The 27,084-nt window shown below is 40.2% G+C and overlaps 1 protein-coding gene across 1 annotated transcript in view; it reads left to right on the top strand.

Moving 5' to 3' along the window:
- The window catches only part of pou6f2 (POU class 6 homeobox 2), a 65,582-nt gene extending 44,354 nt beyond the window's left edge, over nucleotides 1–21,228 (top strand). Inside the window, exons 5-9 of the mRNA XM_008290799.1 lie at nucleotides 3,680–3,817; nucleotides 9,689–9,898; nucleotides 11,733–11,886; nucleotides 15,836–16,004; nucleotides 20,721–21,228. Of these exons, the coding sequence (XP_008289021.1) occupies nucleotides 3,680–3,817; nucleotides 9,689–9,898; nucleotides 11,733–11,886; nucleotides 15,836–16,004; nucleotides 20,721–21,228 (1,179 nt within the window). The remainder of the gene's footprint in view (nucleotides 1–3,679; nucleotides 3,818–9,688; nucleotides 9,899–11,732; nucleotides 11,887–15,835; nucleotides 16,005–20,720) is intronic.
- The last annotated feature ends 5,856 nt before the right edge of the window (nucleotides 21,229–27,084 follow it).

Below are 27,084 nucleotides of genomic sequence, written 5' to 3'. Positions count from 1 at the left end.
CACATCGCTGGATCCTGAACATAGACAAATCTAACCCCCCTTTCTGGCGTCTGCACCACTTGTCCATTTATCTTTGCTCTTTTTTTCTTTTTTCTTGTCCTGTGCAGACCCAGGAAAAAAAAAGCAATTAAGTTTAAAACGGCCACATGAAAAGAGCAAAACCAAGAATAAACTCCGGTTAGTTGGTGTCAGACGATTTTAGTTTCCAGGGGTCTCTCCACGGTTTGCGGGGACACTATTTTTCCCTCTATTCCTGAGATTACACGGGTTGCTGCACCAGGTGACCCTCATGGTCAAACAGGCGACGGAGAGCCTGGCGGAGTTTAGATTCCCTTCCCTTCATACCGTACGGAGAAAAGATGCATTTTTAACAATTTGCAGTTTTTTTTTTCCTTGCCTGAGACATTTATTTTGTGTTTGTTGATCCCCGTGTGGCCCTCTATATTTGGCTATATTAAACTGGGATGGCAGAGAGAGTGATAGCAGCTGCAGTGAGTCAAAGGTGACGAAATGGTGTCACATGATATCGGGGAGGCTTTGGTAGTGCTAAAGTTTGCAGCTTCAAAACACAGCTTTTAAAAAAAAAGACATTTCTGGCTTGATTTTTTACTTTGAAATTGAAAACATTTTTTTTTTTAAATACACACAATGACTTAAGTTTATTTTTGCATTTGTGTTATTGCAGCAGTCATCCAGCTGACCAGAGTGCCAAAAATCCTCTTGACGCCCTTTTCATGGCGAATGAAAAGAATGAAACACAATGGTTAACATGCAGGCTCTACAAACTGGAAGATCACTGTTTATCTCGTCCAACACATGCAATCAGTACAAATGCTAGGCCAGGTCTGTCATTTTGTGCCTCCTGCCGAGGTGTTGAGAGGAGTCACCGTGGCGGAAAATCACCTGTTTAGGTGTTGAATACAGCCTCGCCTCTCCTTATTCCTGGCTCTCCTTCCAACTGCTGTCCATATTACCTATTGCCAGGGATGCAGCTATAACGCCTGCTCTCTTTTCACCTAGATTTACCAGAATAACATAGCATCTGAAAGGGCTATCATCGAATGAAACACAATGATAATATTTCAAATAAATCTGAAAGCTTCTCCAACAACCTATCACTCACACAATGACACCGAGCGCAGCAGATTTTCAGGGAGACTCGGGGCGTGCTCGCCTGAGCAGATCACATTATCTGTGTGTTGATCTGTAGCCTCTGTTTAACTCTGTTTAACTGGCCGTGTTGGCTTTTCTCTGCGTCCCCACTCACTATCACAACAACCCCAGTGCTCTGTTTTCACCTACATGGCTTAAAGACCCCTTAAATCAGTATTTTATATTCACAGCCTCTCTCACCCAAACTACCACAGCAGCAGCTGCAGCAGCTTTTATTTCTACTTCAGATAGAAGTAGAGGGGGGATTATCTGCTGAGTTTCAGTTCCTGGCTCATATCAATATCCAGCTCAATATCAAACTCCCTCCGTCAGTAACCCCATTTTGGTCACATCTTTTTTCAGGATTAGCAGTTTTTCCATGTTGTTACTGAGGGTGATGTGCTCTGTAATGTTCTTAAAAAGTTGGTATTGATGTTTTGTGTTTAGATTGGTGCCTGCATAAAAATTTCATAGTAAGTCAGTGCTGACCAAATCTGTCTTGGCATGTGATCTTGATTACTTTTGAACACACATTTTAACAACCAAGAAAACACTACGGGAAGCTGCATGCTGGAGGAGGAGGAGGAGGAGATGTTTCGGCTTTCATGTGTTGCTGCCTTTAGCTGCTGCTTTATGAAAACATTTTCAATTGATTCTTTAAGTTTTTTTTAATCAGTGAAAGCAGACTAATGTGATTCAGTTCATTACTGTGATATTTAAATGATATTTTCTATTGTTAATATATCAAAGTATTGCAAATGTATGTAAAATCACAGAATTCTCCACTTGCTCATGCAAATTAACATTTTTCTTCATGAGATCAAACTCGTTCAGCATGCTTGAAATAATTTGCATATCAGAAATCAGAATATTAGAAGACCATGTCACATCAGCATCTTTATCTTGTGTTACGTCACTATTTAGCAAATATTTTGGTGAAAGCATCTTTGGGTTAATACGACTCTTATCTCTTAATTAGAATCAACTGCAGGAAAACATTTTCAGGGATCAAACATCACATGTATTACTAAAAAACTACACATTTATTACATTAATGCATCTTCCACTATTTAACGAACCTGTGCGATAATGTTACAGCATTATAAAGCCAAACAAGGTTGCATACGATCTCAAAGTATTTTCTCTGCAGTGCTACTGTTTGCATCAAAGTCTTAATTCTGTAATGAGTGATCTTCTCATATTATCGTATATATACAGTTAGAATCAGACCTGCGGTTTTTCACCTTTTTGAGATGTTCAGATTTCCGAAGGACAACCGCTGGACACATAAAAGACAATCTTGCGATTATCGAGGAAAAACTGGATGACTTTCAGACGAGGGGAGGCAATATCAATCACGGCCAATTTGAGGCCACCAACATGAAATATGATTTCATAAGACAAATGCAGTGTCATTCTTAATGTGCTTAACCTTTACTGTCAATGAAAAAGTATTGATCGCTCTGTGGCATTTTTTCATCATTTGATTTCAGAAAGTGTAATAATATATGGTGGTGGGTAAGATAAAAGATGAATGGCAACTGAATGATCTCAGATGAACAAAGCTGAATTCTCTGCAGAGTACAGAGAGTGTGGAAAAGTTGATATTTCAGGGAAGAATTTCGGTTGCAGCTTAAAGCCTTGTATATAAACTCTGCTTTTAATTTCTTGTTTGAATTTGTAGCCAGTCAGTATTAGCAGCAGGGAGCAGGCAGCCGGCTTCTAAGCAGTGTTTCTATTATTTCTCTATTCTGTTGAGTAATTGGGAGGTCTCCTATCTCTTCTTGGTCTTTGATCTACTTACTCAACCTAATAAGACTTTGCTCTGCTGCACTACAACCAAATCAGCAGTGCATTTTCAGCCCCCTAATAAGTGGTTAGCTTGATTTATATGGGTAATCTCAGCGATGTGGCGGGGCTCTACAACCTCTCCCTGACGCAAGGAGCCTCTTTTCACAACCACAGGCCAGACCAGATGAGTCCATTACAGCGGGGGTAAAGATGGTCATTTTAACCCTCCGCGGCTGCAACAGTATCAGTGTGTTAGAACCTTGTGACGCAGGAGGATTTCTTAGTCGAAGCGTATTGAAGCGGTTGACGATACAGTGATGCATGGCCACACTGCCTGGCTCTATTGTGAAGCCGGGAAGCTGCTGGGCCATTGCTGCGGGTGGAAAGACTCGACTCGGCCCGTGGGGAGCCCCGGGGGCCAGAGAAAGCACTTAGAGTGGTAAAATGGCCACTTATTCACAGCCGCCCTCCAGTTTTCACTGCTCCTCCCTACCCTCGAGCCTCCCACTGGGTCCAGGAGCACAGACCTCTGGGAACTATATGATGGACTGCATAGCCCTCGCTGCTGGACTATACAGACCTCACTGCAGTTGGCCTATTCTGGCCTTTGCAGCAAAAAACAAGACTGTGAAGTCTGCGAAACTGCTTCTTTAGGAATGCGTATGTTCTCGTAAACATCTACTCTGGTGGTATTAGCAGATGCAGTTTAGACAGATGATCTCTTTGCCCTCTCTAGCTGAATCCCCTGGCCAGCCAGGCAGCGGTAGCAGCAGCAGCAGCCATGGGATCCATCGCCGGCTCTCAGGTGTTTGGCAACACCCTGTCAAACCTGCAAGGGGCCACCGGGCAGCTGGTCACCAACGCACAAGGACAGGTGAGTTCTGCACACTGGATACAAGCATGCTGATTGATCACTTATACATACAGCTAAATAACTACTAGAGAGAGAAAGCTGTTTCCTTGGAAACCAGTCTGTAAAAGACGCTGCCAGACCATCTATCATGTATGAATGTGTAGTTCCAAATATACCACTTGTATAGTATTTCTGATCTTTCGTCATGGATTTCTAGTGGAGACTTTCCTCAAGCTGTTTGTCTACAGTCCAGTAGCCACCCCACCATATATTAAGCATTTTGGGAATAAACAAAGGCTTTCCCTTTCTTATCCGCATGCGCTTGTCGCAGTAAAACGCTGACCTTGTCATATTTACAGGGTGGCTGCAGAATTGTTCCATCAGTAGCCAGAGGCTTGAACGATGATGCTTGTCATTGCGGGGCTCTATCTAATGAATCATCTTATCTCAGGTGCACACAGCACATATTAAAGGAAGATTGTATGGACAATGTGCCCTTTTGTGCCACTTTGTGTTATTTACCTTAACCCCTGTTTCATCTTTTAACGCTTGCACCGTCCTCGTAGTGTTGACTTAACAAAAACATGATCACACCGGAGCAGCGAGGGACATTTCTTAGCACTCAAACACACGCAAACTGCTGGAGTTCCATTTCAGAGCCACCAGTTTGACCATGCTTCATTGTGTATAGAAAAGCGTTGTCTGTGTGCGAGCGCTTGATGCTAAACGCTGCTAATGAGACAGTATGGACTTCCCTGGCTCACAAGGTGCCTGGAGCACTGGGAACAGATCACTGTGGATATGGACTTGACGGGATGCTCTGTGCTTTTGTAGTGTCTTGGTGGCTGACACTCCCTGACATAATCAGGTCACAGAGACGGTCAAAGCCCTGGGCTACAGCCTTTGCTCCCCACCTCATTATTCCACAGCATTATTCAAACGGAGGGCTCTGAAACATGCACTGCTCTATCAGAAGGTCCTGCCCCTCCCATCCCCCTGAACACAGAAGATATTATACAGGCCAATACATACCTCAAACAAGGCTGGAGGTCCAACGAACACATACATTTTGGTTTGCACTTGCGGGAGATCTGATTTTATCCATTTAGTGTAGTATTTCATTGGAGCAATCTTAATTATCACGCTAACCCATGTGTGAAAAGTCACTCTTTCGTAAATTTAATACACGGTATACTCTCTTCGGCCTCCGAATTTCCTCTACAGCTCTTTCAAAAGACCTTTTCATAAGCAAGAGCTCTGGGGACCTTGAAAAGTGCCAGGTCTGATGGACGTTCAGAGTTCAGTATGTTTTTAAACGTTAATTATATTGGCCCGAGCTTTTTTATTTTCCAAGGAGAATCAATGAGGCTCTTTTATCCTCACTGCTTCTACAACAGTGATTAAGGCTGTGGATAAAAGCCACAATTATTAAGTCACTCTCACTCCTGAGATTTTTATTTTATTTTATTTTATTTTTTTTTGCCTTTACAAATCTGAGACATTTTTGTGAACATCTTCTCTTTAGTGCAAATTCTCATTTTTCCTGCTGCTTTAATATGAGATTAAACCTGCATTGGGCAATGGGGACATTAAGTTCTGTCGGCAGTCTTAAACCGTACATTCTGAAAGCCCTGAAATGGCCTTAGTTTAGTTGACCCTAGTGCCTTTGCTTTGTGCCTGAAAACCATTTACTCCCAGCCTTCTTAACCTTTGGTAAGGCCTTGATCCGCCCCTGGCCGATAATGCTGGCATTAAAGTAGAAAGCAACAGGTAAAGATCACACTCACTGTACACCCACAAAGCAAGCTCGCCTTACGGTTTGGCCTCAGGTGAAGCTGAGCCACTACACGAGTGTGCCCTGTGTATCGATGGAAGCCTCCAGCCCGTAGATCAAGTGTAACCACAGTGTACACGGCTATTGACCTTGTAATTGTAAATCTACTCTAGGGCTGTAACCATTGATTATTTTCATTATCAATAAATCTGTCGATGTCCAACAGGTTCCCAGATTGGTTGTTTTGTCCCAACAACGCTCCATAAACCAACATTATATATACAATGATATAAAGCACAGAAAAGCTCTAAACATGCACATTAGTCCATCAGTTATCAGTAAATCTTGTCAGTCAGGTATTTTTCCAGTACTACTTTATTACATCTGTGTCTTGAATATTTAAGAAAATGAAACAAAGGCTTGTCATGTCGTTTTGTTTCTATAAGGTGTAGAAATAGACAGGAGACAGGGACTACCCTCTGTCCAGCGCACCATTATGAGTCTGCTGTTTTAGGCTTTAATTTGCTCTGAATGTTAGCTTCTTTGGACTTGTGTGTTGACACGAGTCCAAACTTCCCAAACATTTCCCCTCTCGGGTCTCAATTCACTGCATGAACAGTGGAGGAGAGAAAATGGGCAGAGATATTGCCTGGCGACCATGGCTAAAGACACAGATTGCCCTGGCTGGAGAGATGAGATGACATTTCTGTGGAAACAAGAGCAGCATAATCTTAATGAGTTCTGCTGGGTGGAGAGAGGCACGTTTCTCACATGCCATACTACGAACTGGAGCGGGAACACAAACACGGGAAGCCAAATAAAGGCGAAGAAAGCGAAGGATAAGTGAGGAGAGGGACTTAACAGCGAATGAGAGGAGGTCCCGAAGGCCGTTTATTTATGAAATGTGTTGTACGATGAAATTGCGCCTTAAGATACCCGCAGTCAGGAGGAAATGACTTCAGGTCTCCATCATATTCAGACTAGCTGTGGAGTGGGTGAATTCCCTGCTGGCTGCTTTAGAGCACTGCAGGTTTGTGAGGAAACATTTACGAAACCTGAGCAGAGCAGCTTGCTTAATGTACACCATTATTAATAGGATGTAGTAATTAACCCTTAGAGCCTGACGGATGCAGTTTGTGTCCAACATAACATCCTTTCTTCTCTGTTAAATAGCTCTGGAAGTATTTACTGCAGCGTGGTGTTTCATATCAAATTTAAACACGCAACTTGACCTTTCCAACAATGCCAGTTGCTTGTGTGTGCGATGAAAAATAGTCATGTTGAAATGTAAATGATATTTACATCCTGTTTATTTATAGTTACATATGTCCACATCAACACCCATTAAGCTTGTTTGGATTGCTCCTGAGCTCGTCACTTGAACTGTTAAAATATGTGAAATATGTTAATATAATATCACAAGAGCAAGCAGAACCAGAGAATATCCAAGTTAAATATTAGCATGTAATGAATTAATAATGTTATAAAAATAGAGATCTAAATATCTTTGTTAATTTCTTCTGCCATTTTCATACTTTTGCTTATTCGATTAAATAAGTCACAAAGTTTCCTAACATACCATACAGACCACAGGTCAAAATAAACAGCACAACTTACCATTTCCAATAATACTAGTTGTAATTTGAAGATTTCCACATTGTCTCTGGCATAGAACTGACATTACATCCCACTTTGAATGAAAAAATAAACTCAAAATAATCGACTTGCTCGTCATTGCAATAATTTGAAAGTTGTTATGAAACGACGAGAGCAAGATGGTATTAACGATCCTTTACCACCTCTGCATGAAGGCTACACCATGTTTACAGTTTAGTGAATAAAATAATGACACTTATTTCTGTTAGGCACTGTGCTGGTATTTATATTTATGTAGTACCCCACCATTATGGTTCTGATATTGCCAGATTCCATACAATCTATTTTACAGAATTCTATATATATTTATATATCTTTATTGCAAGCATTTTATAGTGAGATTAATATAAAAATATAAGAATTTCCTAAATATGACATCTAATTTAATACATCTGCAAATATCGTATCATAATATTGGAGAAATAATTATGGGGTTAACCACAAAAATATGATGCATTTTATTATTAGAATGACAAGTATTTTTTGCAATCAAACATAAGCATATTATAGACGTTATCAAATTGTATTTGTGACTGTCAATTTCAAATTTCCAATACTATTACCAACATGACAGTTGAATAGATGTATCAATACCAAATATTTTTTGATACTTTAGTTTGAAAATGTGGCCATTTAATACGAATGCAAGTGCCTATTGCATGACTTTAAATAATAAACTGTGCCTGAATAAAACGTAGACTGAAGTTTCCATTCAACACCCTTAACTGAAGACTTGTTTCAGGCATTAATGAAAAGTCATTGAGGCTCCATACTCAGCCCTGATGATGTTTAAAATATAAACTCAGCATTACTACGGCAAAGCGCTCCACTCTGACCATAAGTTAACACTCAGGCAGCTCACTGCTCTAAGATCTCTGCCCTTCCAGCCTGAGTGGAGCTTTGTGACACTGCCATGAAACATCTGCCTGAGATATTCAGATGGAGAGGCATGGCATGGTGGGACAGGGATGAGAGCAAAGCTGTCAGTTGCCTGCTCTTTTATTATGCTTATAGAACAACCACTTAGTCCAATGACGATGAATAATTGAGCGGAACAAGTTCCCTGCCACTGTGGCATGCAAAGCGGGATCAGTGGGACTCAGGAGACACAAGCGTCAGGCAGGGCAATAAAATATGCTAAGTGGCAGGAGAGCATTACAGGGAATTTGTAAAGCCGGCGCAGAGAGAGAGATAAATTATCTCTCCCCTAATGCGAAGCAACGTAAGCAAATGAGCCGTGGCAGGGATGAATTACAGATTGTCGGCCCACCTTTCTCTCACTGATCCCTCCCTATTATGTCAAAGAGACGAGGGGGAGAGAGGAGGGGGAGGCCAGCCATGCGCTGAAGCACATTAGCTGTGGTGGCGATGGAGTCGAGGGAGGTTGTTTGTAGTTCTGTGGTGCTTAGGGCTGCGGGGTAGGAGCTTGGACCAAAATATAAACATAAAGAGAAGGAGTCCAAGACAGTGCAATTTTAGCAAAAAAGTAGCTCTCTGCCCAGTTGCCAAATAACAGAATTTAGAATGATGGGCGTCTCATCCGCGTTGAGCTGCTCTCTGGTGTAATGAGGCTTGGTGGAGGAGCGCTGCCAGCAGGGGGGCCGGGGCGACGGCTGCTCAGGAGCTGCCCAGAACCAGTCCCCAGATGACATTAACCTTCATCATGGTGAAGAGGCGCTAAGTCCCCCCTAAAGCGCCACTCTTGGCCACACTCTGGCAGCTCTGAGAGCTAAAACGTTGCAGTGACACTCTGCCGCCCCCTTTGATCTGCCCTTCCTGATTACAGCCACAGAGGAGAGGAGAGCAGGGGATGCAGGGAGGGGGCTGGAGGAGGGGTGAAGTACCCCTGGGACCCTGAGAGTTGAATTAGAGACACTGGGTCCTGTCTCACTCTCTGATGCTCCTCTTATTGTTTCTTTTCTTGCTTTCCACTTCTTCCTGTCTGCCTCCATGTGTGGGTGAAATGGGGGTCTGTGTCTCTCGGCAGCCTCAGCCCTTCTCACCAGAGACAGACAAAGACACTTAAGCACAAACACATTCACACACACACACACACACTCACACACACACACACACACACACACACACATGTTCGTCCCGGTCTTGGCCTGGTGATGGATAATACAGTCAGTGGTGTGCACCATCACACACACAGGTATTCAGCGCTGACCTTTGCAGTGTGCTCCCAGCAGTCTGCTGGGCCTGTAAAACCACCTCAGTGACAGATGATCAGTGGACACTTCTGCATGTTTTTCCCTCCAAATCACACACAGACCAAATCCAGAGCAGCGTGCCCTGATTAGCCTCATAACACGCAAAAATGACCAGCGGAATAAAAAAAGCAAAAAAAAACTCAGCAACAGATATCATTACGACTGATACCAGTAGCTTTTACCCTCCCAGCTGCTTCTCCTTTTTAAAACCGCCCAGCTGATTTTGTCTCCTCTCTACCCCCTTTGTAGATAATTGGAACAATCCCACTGATGCCCAACTCTGCAGGGCCCTCCAGCCAATCAGGGGGTGGCAACCCAGCACTGCAGGTACAGCCAATTACACCTCAGCTTCTGACCAACGCTCAAGGCCAGATCATCGCCACGGTGATCGGCAATCAGATCCTGCCTGTCATCAACACCCAGGGAATCACGCTGTCACCAATCAAGCCTGGACAGCAGGTAACATATACACTCCGAAACACACAAAGGAAGACAGCTTGTAGAGCAGCTTATTACATTCTTAAACTCCAAAGATGATCAAGCGCTGTTGTTAAAACTGTTGAATGAGCAGCACCTAGTGGAGTCAGACTAGAGCCTTGTTTATTCATGAAAGCAATATTCCAGCACTGCTAGCCAGGTCTGTTTTATGCTAAACACCTCATATTTTTCCCGCTTCAACGCTCATAACGCTCATTTGCATCATTCCCCCTTGGAAAATCATAGTATTTGGTACAATTGTTCACAATGTGTGTGTGTGTGTGTGTGTGTGTGTTTGCATGTTTGGAAGGTACTTGTCAGCCAACCTTTCAGACTCACTCTCAGCGAGACTGCTAAACCCCTGCAGAGCCCAAACTAAAAAAAAAAAAACAAAAACAAAACAACACTTTTCATCACCCCACTTAAAACTCAAACACTCCTGACTCTGTTCTCCACCTCTTTCCGTTTCACTCCCTCCTCTCCTTCCTCAGTCACACTCTCCAGCCTTCTGATTTGTCCTGTCTGACCCGAACATGAAGTATTTTGTTTTGATTTAAAGGATGGCACATAAAACACTCAAGTTTTTTTTGTTTTTTTCATTTTTGCACACCTGATTTGAGTTCACACTGCAAGCAGAGCGCAAAAAACACTTTCCTGCTCCCAATTTGGTGATCCATACGGCGCACAAGTGTGGCGCCAAATGCATGCACGCTGACGGTGAAAATGTTATTGACTTGGTAATGATGATGTCAGTGCAGAATTACAGGGTAAAAAGTTCACACTGAAGGCCTCTACAGTGCAGAAAGGATGAACTCTTAGCAGATGGACACCTAATTGTGGACCCCCGAAACAGCAGATCATACTCTTGAATGAATTAATGCATTTGTAATAATGTTTATGCTTTTGTCTCCACTTCAAAGCCCGCATGTACACATTGTTCCGCGGGCATAATTTACGGTTGTCAGAGCCTGCAGTCTCGAATATTTCCAGTGAAGCTAGATAATTCTCCAAGCCTGTCAACAGTCCTGACAGTGTGTGCATCGCTGTTGACACCCCCCACCATCCAAACAAACACATGCCACGGAGAAAATAATTAATAGCAAAGAAGGAGAGGAGAAGCCAGCCCAGTTTATGGCGGAGACAGCTTTCCGCTTTAAAAGTGAAGACGCACCATCTTGATCTTGTAAAAGCAATTCAAATGTGCATAAAACATGAAAATACATCGTTTTTTTTGCTATCAGAAGACGTAGCTTGTGGATCATGAATTATGTTTGATATGGGGACTGCTGTGTCCACATGTTTTTATTTCAGATTCAGGCTGGCATTATTAGCAACCTCACAAGCCTGATGACGAGAGCGAAGACTCTAATTGTCATGAGCTGGTTTCCTTTTCTTTTTTTTCTTTAAACCCGAGTTGATTCCTGCGAAGACACGATCATAAAAGCTCACACAGACAGCCGAGTACCTGAGCTGAACCACTTCCTTTTAGACTGCGGCAGTAAACTACCGCTGTAGTCCACTGAGCAGACTATCGGCTCTATATTCTCTGTCAGTCTAAATAGTGCAGGCAGTAATTACATTTGTTCATCATCAGGTACAAGGTAAATCTCATTATATTCAACTTCTAAGTGGCTAATTTGATAGCTGTTGATTGGTTGATTAGATTTGATATTACAGTCCAATCACCATAATGACATGATTACCGCAAATTATGATTATTACGATGACGCGCGGAGGGAATAATGGATATTTTTCTGTACTGCTCGCTGTCAGTGTGTCATGTCAGCTCTGTGTATGTGTGTGTTTGTGTGTCCAGCTGCCTCAGGCTCAGCAGGGTCAGACGGGCCCTGCATCGTCTCAGCCCAACCTGCTCCACATGCCCCACAGACAGAGTCCTCTCCACCAGGCCTCTTCCTCCTCCTCCACCTCCTCCTCCTCCTCGGCTCTCAGCGTGGGGCAGCTGGTCAGCAGTAAGTGTCCAGCACAGCTCACGGAAACACAACATGCCTTCAAATACTCGGAATTAGGAATGATGTCCCCACTGGCATCGCACACATTATAACATCAGCTCACCTAAATTTCAGAAAACTAATTTTCCTCTTCGTGCCACTAGTCAAATCTGGCCATGATAATAGTTCTTGTTTGTCTCTGAGATTTCTGCTTCCACTTGAATACAACAGAGCTGCTCTGATCACTGCAAGAGCGATATGTTTTTCACTATCCTGCCACAACAAAAACCCCACCCTTTTCTAAAAGTTCTTTCTTCAAGCAAAGAAAAAAACAACTGTCAAAATTTTTGTTATTGTCACATCTCACTCTCTGACTTCCCTCCGTGTCCGTGGCCCTCAGTCCCATTTGTTAACACTGAAGATATGAAGCTTTAGAAAGCCTAAAACAGCTGCTCACTCTCGTCTTTCACTGTATTTCCTCCAAACAGGATGTATTAGTGGACGTGTTAGAGGCTGTGGAATAATGCACGTTTGGAAGGTCTATGTGAGAGCGACCAAAAATAAACTATAGTGTGTGTTTACATCATAATGGAGGGACATGTCACCCAGTGCAACAGTGTGGCTCATTGTTGTGTTTTTAATACTTGCTGGACGACAATGGAGCTCTGGGACACAGGGGACTAAAATATCAGGCTTTGGCTGCATAAGCAGTACTTGTCAGCAGGATGGTTCACTGTTGGTTTTGGTCGTTTCATGGGATGTGTTGACAGTAAGAAAATGATGATTATCACCAATGTTGTCCTTTAAAACAGGTGAAAATTCTGTAAAGTGCAATGATAATCCTGCACTTTGTTACTGGTGTAAATCAGTTTGAAGTTTAGTGTGACATATTTTCTAAAAGGGCTCTTAATTTGTCTTTATTGCAGAGCAGTAATCTGCCACATTCTGTCTTGTTTCAAGATCCTGACTCCCTGTTGTTCATTCTACTTGAAATACACTGGCATATTTTTTCATTGTACATGAAATGACAGCTGAGAATCTTGATAAGAATGAGATTTATTGCCTGCACTGTGTTTTCAAAATACCCAGCACAATCCAATATGGACAGAAATACAGACAGAAATCACATAATAATGATAGAACTGTGATCAGTTTTTAGTGGAAAAATCTTCCTCCAACGAAACATCATGGTTGGTTTTTTAATGTATTTTTTTTTACTATTTTGGGCACAAAGAAAACCCATTCACCTCCATTGTACTGGAGCGAGGACAGAAATCTCTAAGGCACATATGTCAAAATCTTCATGGCTGCGACGCCTAAACATACCTTTTTCATGTTGTAATTCTGGTGAACTGAACCTTTAACATCACTGGCAGAGGGTTTAATGTAACAGACACACATTACTACATTACTCCCAGTGTGGACAGCTTCTGGATGATCCCCGCCTCCCTGCGATTGGTTTTTTTTTTCCCTGACTGTCATTTTTTTTGGTTTATTAGACAATCCAAAGTGGCGTGTGTTATGCATAATGAACATAAGTTTCATTCTCTCAGTGCGTGGGCCTTTGGCAGGGCCTTATAAATCACTGGGCCACAGCCTGTCAGCATGCAGCTACTGCCTTTAAAAACTCTGTTTTATTCAGATAAATTTCATTTGTCAGAGTCGATTCTCTTAAACTCCATGTAAACTCATTTCAAAGGCAGCTACAATGCCGCAGAATTTAATAAAAAAGCAAGTCGCCATTGATCAACTTGTTGTAGGCATTGTGTTTAGTTTATGTTTACTTGTAGCCTGGAAAATATCTTATAAAACATAGTGGCTCAGTTCTGCAGTAAATAGACTTAATGCTTTATGCTGAGTTTGAGCCGTATCACTTCCTCTCAATATCATTTACAGCATACATACACAAAGCAAAATCCCTTGACAGAATCAGAACGAGAGAAGATGAAATGCCATTGCATTCACTGGCCACAAACAAAGTGCCAGGAACAGATTGAAAAGCTGAGAATGTCTGTTAATAATCAGATGGGAAAATGTCAGACGTGAAGAAGAATGCAAGCGATACTTTGTATTGAGGTTGTTTTTATTTTGTATTCTTATCTAAAGTCAACAGAGCATGCCTGCTGTTTTCCAGCTGCATTAAAAGGAGGTTTTAAGCACACAAATACACTTGCAATGAACATATAGTTAGTGTCAGGATGCATTTGCTGGATAAAGAAAAACACAAGTCAATGCAGGTGTAAATGCACATCTGGTCAGGTTGGGACTATTTTGCTGCTGTACAAACAACACTGAGCAGTGAGAGTGAACCGGGGGAAGCTAAACAAAGAGCTGAAACTTCACGTAACTCGTGTTTACAGTGTCATTTGTATTGATATATTGAATTATAGCTGCTTCACACCACTAGCAATAGCTGCTTGGAAGAACAAGTAGGAAAAATGTAGTTAGCAGTAATAATCTTCCCATCAACAAAGTGATTTAAAACACTTGATAACATCACGTGTTGTCACATAATGTATTCAGATACATATCACATGTTAGCATCAGGTGTAGGAACTGTACAATAGTACTCTAATTCACTTTTGTAAGCCTGTACAAGGATTTAAGTCCACATTTCTAACTTTGACGCTACAAACTCCATCGCTTTGCCTTTGTTTGAAAGACAGACAAAACTTGACTTCATTGTGTGCCATAATAGCATGAGTCTAGCCTATAATTTATAAAGGGAGCTTTTTTTACCTCCCTCTTTTTCCTATTCAACAAAGAAATAGAGTGTTTAACTTGTCGTTGTCCTGTTGTAATTATTGAGCTTATTAGTGTGTTATTGTTGTAAAGAAAAGCCCTTTTGGATTCTAACAAATTGCCTCCATTGTTTCAGTGTTTTTTTCATTTTTTTAAAATTGCCTTTAAAAACCTTTTATTCACTATTATGTTTGTTTTGTGAGGCTTTACTCCGTCGTTCATTACTGCAAAATAAATTAGAAGAATCTTAAATCATGTTTGGGTTGCGACTTAATGTCTAAAGAAGAAAAAAAAAAATATGGATCCAGAGGCTGGACCAGTTGCTGCCATTAGTCTTTCCAACCACTAAGTAAATAGGCTCCTCTGGGAATGATGAAGAGCTGCTCATCACTGTGGAGATGATGGGACCCGAAGCTGTGAGTGCTCCGAGTCTGCAGTCCCTCATCCTCCAAGTGTTCACACGTCTGGAGCACGCCGCATACGCTACACGTCACTTATGAGGCACAACGAGATGGCAGCCCCATAGATTTTTGCTTAAATACGCTTGGAGGATTCCTTTAATAATTCATTGATAATGACCAAGATGAATAATTCAGAGGCACAAACTTTGCTTTAGTAAGCAGGATGCCAGGGCACCTGACATTGATGTACAATGTGAAATCACTTTTTATTAGCAGGGAAATTCTTCAAAATGCTTCAGTCAAGTTTTTCAGATCCGCTCAAATGTGGAGATTCACAAAGAGCCTTTCTTTGTGTGAAAGGGTTTTTCTTTATGGACTGTGAGAAACTGAGGACTTGAACTGTCTTTGCTGCGGGTCAGATGGATGAAATAATGTCTTTAATGTGAGCTAACTTCAGGATATGTGTGCATTCATGCAGAAGGCTATAGCGCTGCACTACCTGTCTTGTCTGTTGAATTAACAAGTTGTGTGTTTTTGTCCATATGCTTTTGTATGTGAGATTAAAGATTTACACTTGCAAGTCGGAGCCGTGACATGCCCGTATTCACAACTCCGATTTGTCAAAACATCTCTCAGATGTGTGCGCTTTACAGCAAAGAGAAATAATAAGTTCTGACCCAGAGCAGGACTATTTTTTTTTTTGAAAGTTGTTTGGAGACGATCATGATCGCATATGGCTGGATGTTTGCCTCATTCACTCTGAAAAATAAGGTAAGCGACGGAGGAGCAGAGGGCTAATAAAATGAGATGTGTGTGTTGTATTGTAGACCCGCAGACCGCCCCCAGCGAGGTGGACGGGGTCAACCTGGAGGAGATTCGCGAATTTGCCAAAGCATTCAAGATCCGCCGGCTGTCCCTGGGCCTGACACAGACTCAGGTGGGCCAGGCACTCAGCGCCGCCGAGGGGCCGGCGTACAGCCAGTCTGCCATCTGCAGGTAAGGACAAACAAAAGGGGGAAGAATCTGACTATGAATGCTCGTCATTGTTTCTAATCAATACGTCCTGATTCTGTCAAGTGAGAGCAGACGAAGCGGTGCGGCCTCAATGAGCTGTCTGGTGGTGCTCTAATCTATTTTTCATTCCGGGTTTTAGCAGACATTATTAAGATATTAAAATACATAATTGACTGACAAACGAAGCTCTCGTGTCTGTACTTAGCCTCCATCCTCTGACATGACAGCCAGGCGTTACTTATGCAAAATACATACACAAGTATTACACGAAGCACTTAAAGCATTTAATAATTACTAAGGCCCGTTGCTGTTCGCTCTGGCTGAACATGAGAGAGCTTGACGGCGATGATCTGTTAATAAGATTGCCGTGTTTTACTGCTTCCACGAGGACAGTTTAGTCGTAAATGGTGCATTATATATTCATGAGACAATCAGACAATCAGTGTTTCATTCCTCCTGTTGTTCCACTTGACTAACGTTTTGCATGAAGACGCCAAATGAGCCACATTTTGCTTTCAAGTCAGAATAATTGGGCTACATGGTGTCTAAATATTACTTTTTCAATACAACTAAATACTTAAATCATGTATTCTGCAAAGCGGAAAAACTATTTTGGCGTCAAAGAGTTGGCAAGTAGAAGATCTAAAATCTAAACTTTCATCATCAGTATTTTTGGCTGATCTTATTCCAGTATTCGTTCTGATGTCGCTCTGCAGTGCATGTGCTTTGCTGATGACCTGTTCTGTTTATGTGACACAGCGACTGCCACGCACCTTTAAAAATTTCATCACATCAACATCAAACAGCCGATAAAATGTGAAACAGAACAGGAGCCGGCGTTCTTATGAGGCCCAGACTAATGTTTAAAGTCCTAAAATCACACATGAAATATTTACAGCCGGGCATAATTCAAATATTTATAACATACATTAAAAGCCATTAGCTTCAAAAATAAACACTCTGTGGGCTGTTATTCATGCCGTTAAGACAATTTTTTTTTGTTTGTATGACATTGGACATGACATCCTGATGTTTTAAGTAGCGGGGCAAACTTCACATGCTTTAGTTTAGTTAACATCAACATAGACATGAAGTTTGAGGTGAAGCGGGACGTCACAGTAGCTCTGGGGCTGCGGCTCTGAGCTCAGACAGTGAACAGACACTGACAGATGCTTCCATCTTGTCTGCTTTCATTGCTCACTGTGTTTCCAGGCATCTCATTAGTTTATCTAAACAGGCACAGGCATTACACGAGGGTATCTTCAAACCAGTGGTGGCTCCACTTGGGTCTGAATTAGGTGAAATAAATAGAAAAACTTTGCAGCAGAAGGAATCTGACTGAAAGTAAAGAGTTGTTGTCTCATATTTTGTAGTTCTACTTATTATTAGTGCTTCAAACTGTTAGGGTTTTATTTAAGCTCAGGTTTTAATAACGATAATTTTATCTTTATAATCAACCAGCGCTACACTTTGTACCAGCTTATAAAATCATCAAATTAGCATCATTTCACCAGGAGGCCAAAGTAGTGCTGGACAATAAACCAGCTTTATCCAAATGCTGACATTATGAATGTAGGCAGGGGTAACGTTCCAAAATAAAGTTCTGAAATAATAATTATCTTGTTATTTATCAAAAGAAAAGCACACTTTTTAAACACGAAGCAGCTTTACAAAAACTGAACCTATGGTCTAATATGAGCAACATTAATGTTAAAATCTAAAAATGTCCGTTTATAGACTAAATCAAATTAAACAAACAAGACCCTAGAATATATGTGATGATGTCAATACATGTTGTTACTGTCTTCAAGGACTTTGTTGTGGTTTTTTTTTTAGTGCATAACATTAAACGCTAACAAGCAGAACATTTTTTTTTTTAAAGGATAAAAAGATTTTTAAAAGCCAGTGAAGCAAATCAATAAACAGGAAGTGTTGCAAGACAAATAAGATCAATGGATTGTAAGTAATCAAAAGTGATAGAACATTTACAGTGTGCAGGAATGTGCAAATTGGTTGAATATTTAGTTTTTGACTAAGCTGAGTACCTGATAAATTAAAATGCCTCATCGTGTTTAATTCAGAATCCAACAGTGCCATGAAACAGTTCTGTTCTTTGCTTTTTTAGCATAACATGACATGGTCTGGCTGCATACAATGTTATAAAACCCACTGATTAAGACCCTTCTCTAAAATATTAGGTTTATTACATTAGTATTAGATACATATTTTTAAACTAACAGTCTCTACAGTCAGACATCTGAATGGGACAGAAACAAAAACATGAGCAACATGACAAAGAAATCTTTTATCATAACACAATAAGGTGATTTATTCATATATCCAACTTCAGAAGTGCTTTGCAGACATTTAAACTTTTTTTTGGAAGCACATTTTAAGACTAAATGAACAGAACTGTGGCCATTTTTGCAGATTTGCAGGTAATTGTGATGTAAACATGAAATAAGGTAAGATATAGATTTCAGGTCACATCGCTCAGCCTGGATTGTAAGTCCGTACCTCTCAGATAGCTCTCTACGGTTCAGGACTGTAAACCCCGAGGCAAACTGTAACTCAAGCCAAACATACAGCATGTCTAAGCAGAGCTCCGGAGGTACTTTTAAGGAGAGCCAGAGAGGCTGCCTCCCTCGTGCTGATGCACTGGAGGAGGGAGTGCATACCCCAGCTGAGCAGCTCTCAACTCATTTTAGTATCTGCAGTTCCTGTTGATCCATGAAATGTCCTGTCTCTGGTGACTCTTCATATTTACTAATGTATTCCCCGCAGTATGGAGCCCTCCTCTTTCCACTGTTTAGGAGGAGGACGGGGTTATAAATAATACCGCCTGTCGACAAGGAGGAATGCACCAACGAGGTGTAGAAACAGGAAGTTCATGCATGCATGGGCATCTCGCCCTCAGCTCACCTCGCCATTAAAAAACTGTCCTTTTTTTTTGCATTGTTTGTCCTGCAGAGAGCTCGGCTGCATTCTGCTGTCTTTCCATCACAGCTATTTTACGAAAAGCATTCAGACATTCTTAGATTTATTTAACAGTTTCAAGTCTTGAAGAGCAGCTGTTATAAATATTCCATCACTCTTCTATTAGCAGATGTTTAATGAGTCTGTGGTTTGACTGTGTTCTGTACCTTAGATCAAGATATTTTCTGCTAAAGAGACATGTGAATGCATCCTGGAGGCTCAGGGGGCTTTGCTGCATCTCTCCGGTTTAATTTCCTGTGCAAAGAAATCCTGACAATAATTTAAAATCATTCAAACTCACCAAGGACACAAAACAGAAAACATCATCCTGCTCACAGTCCTGAGTCCCTTTGCTCCTTTTATTTAAAAAAGAAAGAAAGAAAAATACTGCAATTGGACATTTATTGAGAAAAAGTTAAAACTGGTTCCTGTCATCCTTCACATGGTTCCTGCATCACATCACATGTCAATGTTAAAGCCCAACCAACATCTTCACATGTAGTCCATCTGTTTGTTACCATTTTGTTGGGTCTTAGCCTTAATATATAAATAAGTCTAGTAAATGTATAACACTGATCTTATTACTCTATTGGAGAGCACTTTGGAGACACAAATTTAAAGATTTGTTACATTTTTTTTACTTTTAAATGCCAATCACGTTGGTATTGACCTCATTATCCACTGTTTGTTCACCAGTAACAGTAAATGAAACCCTTCAATTCAACAACATGAAAGGTGAATTTATTTCCAGCACATTATGTAGAAAATTGTTTCAAAAACATCTGAACAACATCACGAGGCCCATATGAAGGCCAGACTGTTCTTTTTTTAATCACAATAAAGTGATACTTAATGCAGAGATGGTCCACCAAATATTAATAATGACATTAAACATTACAGACATGAGAGGAATCGTTTCTAATCCAACCTCCAGCATCCACTTCATATCACACACACACAATGCACCTGACAGCCGTTGAGCTGCCAACCAGCAGTGTTTTGAGGAAATGCATGGTCCTCCGTTCTGTGTGTGCGACTCGCTAAAACGCCGAGTCCATGTGGAGTCTGAATTACGTGTAAAGTTGTGGGAACTTTCAGTATTAAAGTGTGTAAATGTATTCTTATTAAATATAAAATGAGAGGTTGTTAGAAGATGAAAGAAAGTTTGAAAAATGTATTAAATGTACATTTTGATTAATAATTCAAGTTCTTTTTGTAAATAAATGATGGTGCCATATTTAACTGCATGCATTAGTGGATTTCTTTTTTTTTTCTTTCTTTCTTTTTTTTTTTGTGTTGGTTTTTATCACCTGAGGGAAAGAAATGGAATGTTTGGGAGTAATTCCTGTTTTGTTTTTCTGTTGGTTTATGAAGACGTTTGGAAGTACAGTATTTAAAACATTTAGTTTGATTGTCTTTGGTTCAACTGGACCTGACTTTGTAGCCATTGGCAGTATCTCCTTGTTCCACTATTGCCAATTTGGGACAGAGAACCACAACCTCGCCCAGAAAATTTAACACACTGCTGGCAACCGCCGCCTCCAGCTGCTGAAGCTGAGGTGTTTCCAGGTGCAGAATACAGAGGAGTTTGTCCCAGATGTGCACCTGGATGTTAGTCTCAGTCCCTGTGGCATTCTGGTTGAGGAGACTAAAAGGCAGGCAGCTTATCCCTTGTTCTGGCAGGGCACCTAAGTAAGATTCTTTTTTCTCAATTCTCCCCAGACACACCATCCTGAGAAGCCACTTTTTCCTACCACAGGAAGCCCAAGAGAACACTATAGGTAGCAGTCTGACAGGCAAACTGAACCCTGGCCTTTTATATCCTGCCAGGTTTGAGAAGTTGGACATCACCCCTAAAAGCGCCCAGAAGATTAAGCCCGTTCTGGAGCGCTGGATGGCCGAGGCTGAAGCCCGCCACCGATCCGGCATGCAGAACCTGACTGAGTTTATCGGCAGCGAGCCTTCGAAAAAACGCAAGCGGAGGACCTCTTTCACCCCGCAGGCGCTCGAGATCCTCAACAGCCACTTTGAGAAGAACACACACCCCTCCGGACAGGAAATGACGGAAATAGCCGAGAAACTGAACTATGACAGGGAGGTGGTGCGCGTCTGGTTCTGCAACAAGAGGCAAGCCTTGAAAAACACAATAAAGCGTTTGAAACAGCCCGACCTCGGCGCGGCCGCACCAATGGACCCTCTCACTGATTCTCTAGAGGAGCTGCCCAAATGAACGAGCTCTCCCGACAAAAAAAACAGTGGAGTGGAAAAGTGGCAGCCATTAAAAACAACAAAAAAAAAGGTGGATGAACTCCTCTTGAAATGAGAACTGAAACATGTTCCCAAGTCACCTGGATGGACAGTCCTGAGTTTGCAAACAAAAAACTATGTGTTGTCAGTGTGATTAACCACAGTTATGTAAATGGCGAAACCAAAAAACACGAAAAAAGAGATTAATATCTTGAGAATTATGTACAAACATACGGTGTGCTGTTTCAAAGAGTTTTAGATTCTGGCCTTACGGACCAGACTGTCGCCCAAAATTTTGGCTCCCACGAGGAGGGATTTAGTAAAGAGATCATACCAAATCGAAACACTATTTACCAAAGTCTGTTGCATCTGAGTACTAAGAATAATTTTGTAATGTAAATGTGCTCTAAATTTTTACATTTGTACTGGCAAAAATCTAAGCTATATGTGTGAGGTTGAGTATACATTTTATCTTTGTCTGGCTTACTTTTTTCTCTCATTGTTTGTTTGTAAATATCCTTATAAAAAAGAGAAAAAAAACCTGAAAAAATGCTGTCTTCAAATTGAAACCACACTGAAAACAAGTTCTCTTTTGGACTTTAAAAAAAAAAAAAAAAAAAAGAACCTTTGCTGTTTAACGATTGCATAATAATGTTGTTTGCCTCCGATTTGTGTTTCATCTGCAAATATTTTCAGTCACGGTGTAACTTTGTACAACTTTTACAGGTATTTATTAATGATTTCCTGAGATTGTTTCAGAGGATGGACAGAAAAAAAAGGGGGGAGAGGAAACTTAAGGACTGTCACGCGATATCGATGATGATGAGGGGGTTTCGGTGTCTGTCGAATCTACTTGCAGCTTTGTTTTGAGCTACTGTGTCATTCTGTTGCCAAAGCCTGATAGCCAAAGAACACACACACACACACACGACTTCAGCTCAAGGACTGGGGAAGATTTTATTTATTTGTTCACATGGCTTTTCTCCCCCTTTTTCTAAAGTGTTTTACTCTGTGGGTCTAATTGAAAAAGAAAAAAAAAACAGTATCATGTCAAACAGCTACAACAAGTGTCTGCTGTAATTTCTTAAGAAAACGGCTTTTCTTTTCCCTGCATGCTCAAACCACACGAAGAGGTATTTATATAGAACTCCACCACATAGCCCAGACTTTACATCATTTGATTTTATTTTGACTGAAAAATAAGACTTTATTTCACACGTGGGACTCTTTAATGAAGCCCTAAATGTGACCAAACTACTGAGCTCATGTCAGTTTTTTATAAATATCTCACATCAGATTTTCTTCTCTTCATCTCTGACTCCATCCCTGCGACATTCTTTATCTTAAAACAGCAAATTTGTACTAGATTATCTTCAAGAGTTTATCTATCTGTGGTTATTTCTGTTCTACTTTGCATGGGTGGAATTAATTTCAGTCCACTGATTTCATTCATCGACTCTCCGTCTCGGTACACTTTTACTTTTTACATGGCATTACCTTGTCAGAAATGTCAATATTCCAGACCGTCACTACAGATATTCGGCTCTTACAAAAACCCTCACAGGAATAAGGAGAGGAAAAAAAGAAGAAGTGTTCGTTGAGAATAAGTGTCACATGTCACGACGAGTGAACTTAATTTGAAGTGAGGTGAAATTTGATGCAATTTATTCAGAATCATGTGTCTGCTCGATGGATGTCCTTCCATGTCACATTGGTTATCTCACTTCCCCCCCGTGTTCTTCTTCGCTGCCTGGAAAACAATCACACACACTGTAAATGTAAGAAAACACATGAAATAAAAGCTTTACGTGTCTGTGGTTTAAAAGAAATCACAGGAAAGAAAAAAAAAAAGGCAGCCAAACCATAGAGAATTTTAGCTCAGTTTTCATCTGCACATCCACGGCGGCTGGTTTTCACAGATGATTCACCTGCAGTGTGTTTTCCTCCCATTAAAAAGAAAAAAACTTCAGGCAAACCTTTGGCCAAGAAACACATCATGTCTCCACAGATAATTATATGAGAAAGCAGCAGTTCTGAGGCTTACCAATAAAGCTGTAACCAAAACCAAAAAAAAAGAAAAAAAAAGAAGAAGACACAGAAAGGAGTTATGCCTTTTGCTCAACTTTTCAATGCTGGACCAAAGCTCTAGTTATGCACATTGTACAGAGAAATAGATTCATGATGTTGACAATCTTTAAAATCTGAGAAGAAAAGAATTGAAGAGTAGAAATGTACAGTAGTTCATCCAAGGTTTACCTCAGTACTGTTCTTGTGAGAATCATACCAATGCCATAAAAGCAGCCGCAGGTCAGTAGAAAAGACAGATGATTACTCTGCACTGTGTGTCGATGTTCACCTTCGATGTGGAGGGAGAGGCTTGTGGTTTGTTTTGTTCTTTTTTTATTATTATTATTATTAAGTGACACATGATTGTTTGTTTTTTTTATTATTTTGGTGAAGTGGTTTCCTGAGCCACGTGTGACTCATCTGTTTTCTATTATCGTAGGATTATTTCTCATTCTTTGGTGCCGTACGTTCACCTCTCAGTTCTCACAGCCCTGTAGACCCGCGTAGAGGAAAAAGGAGATGTTGCTCTTAAACCCCAAATTAGGATGATTTGTTTGTCACCTTTAAATACATTTGTGGAAAATTTTACTAACACAGCCAAACTGGTTTGATGTTTTGTTAATAGTTGAAGACCTAGAAACCAAAGCTGAAGAGCCTGCAGAGGTTGGTTTTCATTTTTTTATAGACTGAAAACTGTACTTAATCTATAGAGCAATATCTGTTTGGTCAGTTAAGCAGCACTTTGTGTATTTCTAAAAAACAAAAGGGAAAAAAAAAAAACAAAGCTTCAAGTCTGTCACATTGATTTGTACCATAATTAGTAATAAACAATTGTTTGACATGAATTCTGTGTTGAGTTTCCAGTGAAATGACTTTTTTTTTTTTAAATAATAGATTTGTGTCTATAAGGCCGAAACACAATCACTGTGTTTTTTTTTTCATTTACCATATACTATATATTATTTCATATATTTATTATGCTTTATAAATGTATAATTTCCATAAAACAGCATGCAAAACATCAGACAAACAATGACGGCCAAAGCCTGACAGATAAATCAAATAAAATCTAGGATAGCCACAGCTAGCAATGGATTTTTCCATACCAGGAATCTGTAATTGAAATATGCACATGACATGATGTAATTAACTAACATTGCAGTAATCTGTAGCTTATTCCATGTAAATAAATGGAGCAGTAGCTAAGTTCAGTTTTAAAAACAACCACTAAAGCTAATTAGTTTATTTAGCTTTTTTTTTTTTTTTTAAATTAAGTTACTTTTGAATCACATATTTAAATGTAATAAATTGTGTATTATTATTATTATGCTAATTAAATTTGGTATAGAATTGGCAGCTCTGTCTTTTACTGTTCAGACAGGAAATAGATTCAGTCATGATGGAGAAAAACTCCAACTAATGTTTTGCTAATGGTAACTAGCTTCGATTTAATTTGTTGAGTCCACAACAACTCAGTTTTTATGGATAAAAAATGTAGCTCCTGCTAACAGGAACTAGTTAACAGCAGAAGTTAACTGCCATCTCAGATTTTGACCATTGGAATTCATACAATTTAGTTTGATTTAAACATTTAAATTAACATTTAAATTCAGTAAATTGCAGATTAAATTATTATTGATTAAATTTTGCTGATTCAGTTTCCTTTCTCTCATAGCTAAATGAGACAGTGGCTAAATTTAGTCAGGAAGGAGAAATAAACAGCTAGCTAATAATAACTGGCTTTAGTAGTGCTATTTTCATTTGTTCTGTCTGCATTATCTCAAAAATAATGGGAAAAACATAGCTAACTACTGCTAGCTGCAACTAGCTTAGCATGGCGGCAGCAACTGCCATCTCAGCTTTTGTCTGTCTCTCAATTTGTGTGATTTGATTTGATCAAACTTAACAGCTACCTCACATAAATATTATGAACAACCTCTAAATTACATGCTACTGGTAGCTAGCTTAGCACTAGCTATTTAGTTATTACTTCGCCACGATGGAACAAATTTAACTAATTCTTACGAATGATAGCTAGCTTGAGTAACACTAGCTACTAAACTATCACTTGGTCATGATGGAACAAACTTAGCTCCTGCTAGGGGTCACTAGCTTGAGTAGTACTAGCTACTTAACTACATTTTTAACAATGAAGCAGACTGGGCCTATCCCTGCTCATGGTAACCAGCTTGAGTAGTACTAGCTACTTGACTACCATGTTTTTAATGATAAAACAAATGTAGCTAATTCATGCTAATGTTAACTAGCTTGAGTACCACTAGCTATAAAGTTATCACCTTGTCATGATTCAACAAACTTAGCCTAACCCTGTTAATGGTAACTAACTTGAGTAGCACTCGCTACTAGGCTATTAATTTGTCATGATTAAACAAACTTAACTATTTCCCGCTTATAATAAGTAGCCACTCGTACACCACAATAAGTACCACTAGCTTCTTAGCTATTATTTTTTTATTGATATAGCAAACTTAGCTAATTACTGCTAACAGTAACTAGCTTTGCATAGTAACAACTGTCATCATGACTTTTGCTACGACAATTTAGTGATGTTAGACTGTCTTTAAATTCAATTAGGATTCATGTTTTATGTATTTCTGTCAATCTTAGTATACAAAATAGAAAAACCACACTGCTTTCTGTAACTGGCTGTAATTAATCGTAATTAAGGTAATTGTCTCAAAACACATTTTATATATAAAACTGGATTTTCTCCCGTCGTTCTTTTGTTGACTTTATATTTTGTGTTTCAGAGAAATATGCAGTATATACAGGTGCAGGATGCTGCGTGAGTTCAAAGTTTTCAGCAACATACAAATATTCAAAAAACATCACAGGCTCTCTTTTCATCTTTTCCAACTGCACACATAAACACAGTTATTGACAGCGTCAAATAAAATCCAACTTGTCTTTGAGAGGTCATGGTCAAGTGCATCTTAAATCACCTCGTACAAACCTCCCCATTTGAGGGCGATGCGCAGTTATTTGACCCGCGTGACCTAATGTTCGTGTGGAAGGATGGATGAAGGAATTTAAGTGGCCATTTGATGTGTTTTAATGAGAGAAGACGCTATAAAAAGAGTCTCGCATACAATATTTAGCAACTTATTTAGATTTCCTTGGGGTCAGTGGAGAAGAATACATGTCAGGTTTGCTTCTCATCAAAGCTTCATGTGTTTGCCTCGCCAAATAACAACAAGACAAGTGTAAAGAAGGAGAAATATATAAATAAACGAGGAGAAAGCCTTTTGAAACTAAACTCAAAAGTTTGATACAGCTTCCCTGTCCATGATGCCTTTGAAAAACGGGCAGGCTGCTGAAAAGAAAGTAGTAAATAAATAAATAATAATAATAAAAAGCACAGACAACATAAATTATTAACATTAGACTGAAAACTGATGTTCAAGATGCTTTTTCGTCTTCCTTTCAGCTCTCTCTCTCTCTCTCTCTCCCCCTCCTTCATTTCAAAACACTGGATGTATTTTTGAGCGGTGATGGCTGAGGTGTACGCAGCTCCAGCGACTTATTTGATATTCTTTTGTTTTCTCTCTCCGCGCCATTTTCATTGTCTTTGCCATTAACAATGTAATTGTGCAGATGCAGCTCCTGACCCATATCTGTTTTCTCAAACTGTTTGTATTCTGACGCTGATAAAAGTTTACTTCTCGTCCTCAGTCTGCCGCAGAGCTTTTGAACGAAGACTAACAGCTCGGTTAAAAGGAATTCTCACGCAGATATTACAGAGTAAATGTCA

The sequence above is a fragment of the Stegastes partitus genome, unplaced genomic scaffold, assembly GCF_000690725.1.
Source record: "Stegastes partitus isolate 25-593 unplaced genomic scaffold, Stegastes_partitus-1.0.2 Scaffold696, whole genome shotgun sequence".
NCBI lineage: Eukaryota > Metazoa > Chordata > Actinopteri > Pomacentridae > Stegastes > Stegastes partitus.
Note: the sequence above shows the minus strand (reverse complement) of the source record. Positions and strands in the feature narration are given on the sequence as shown.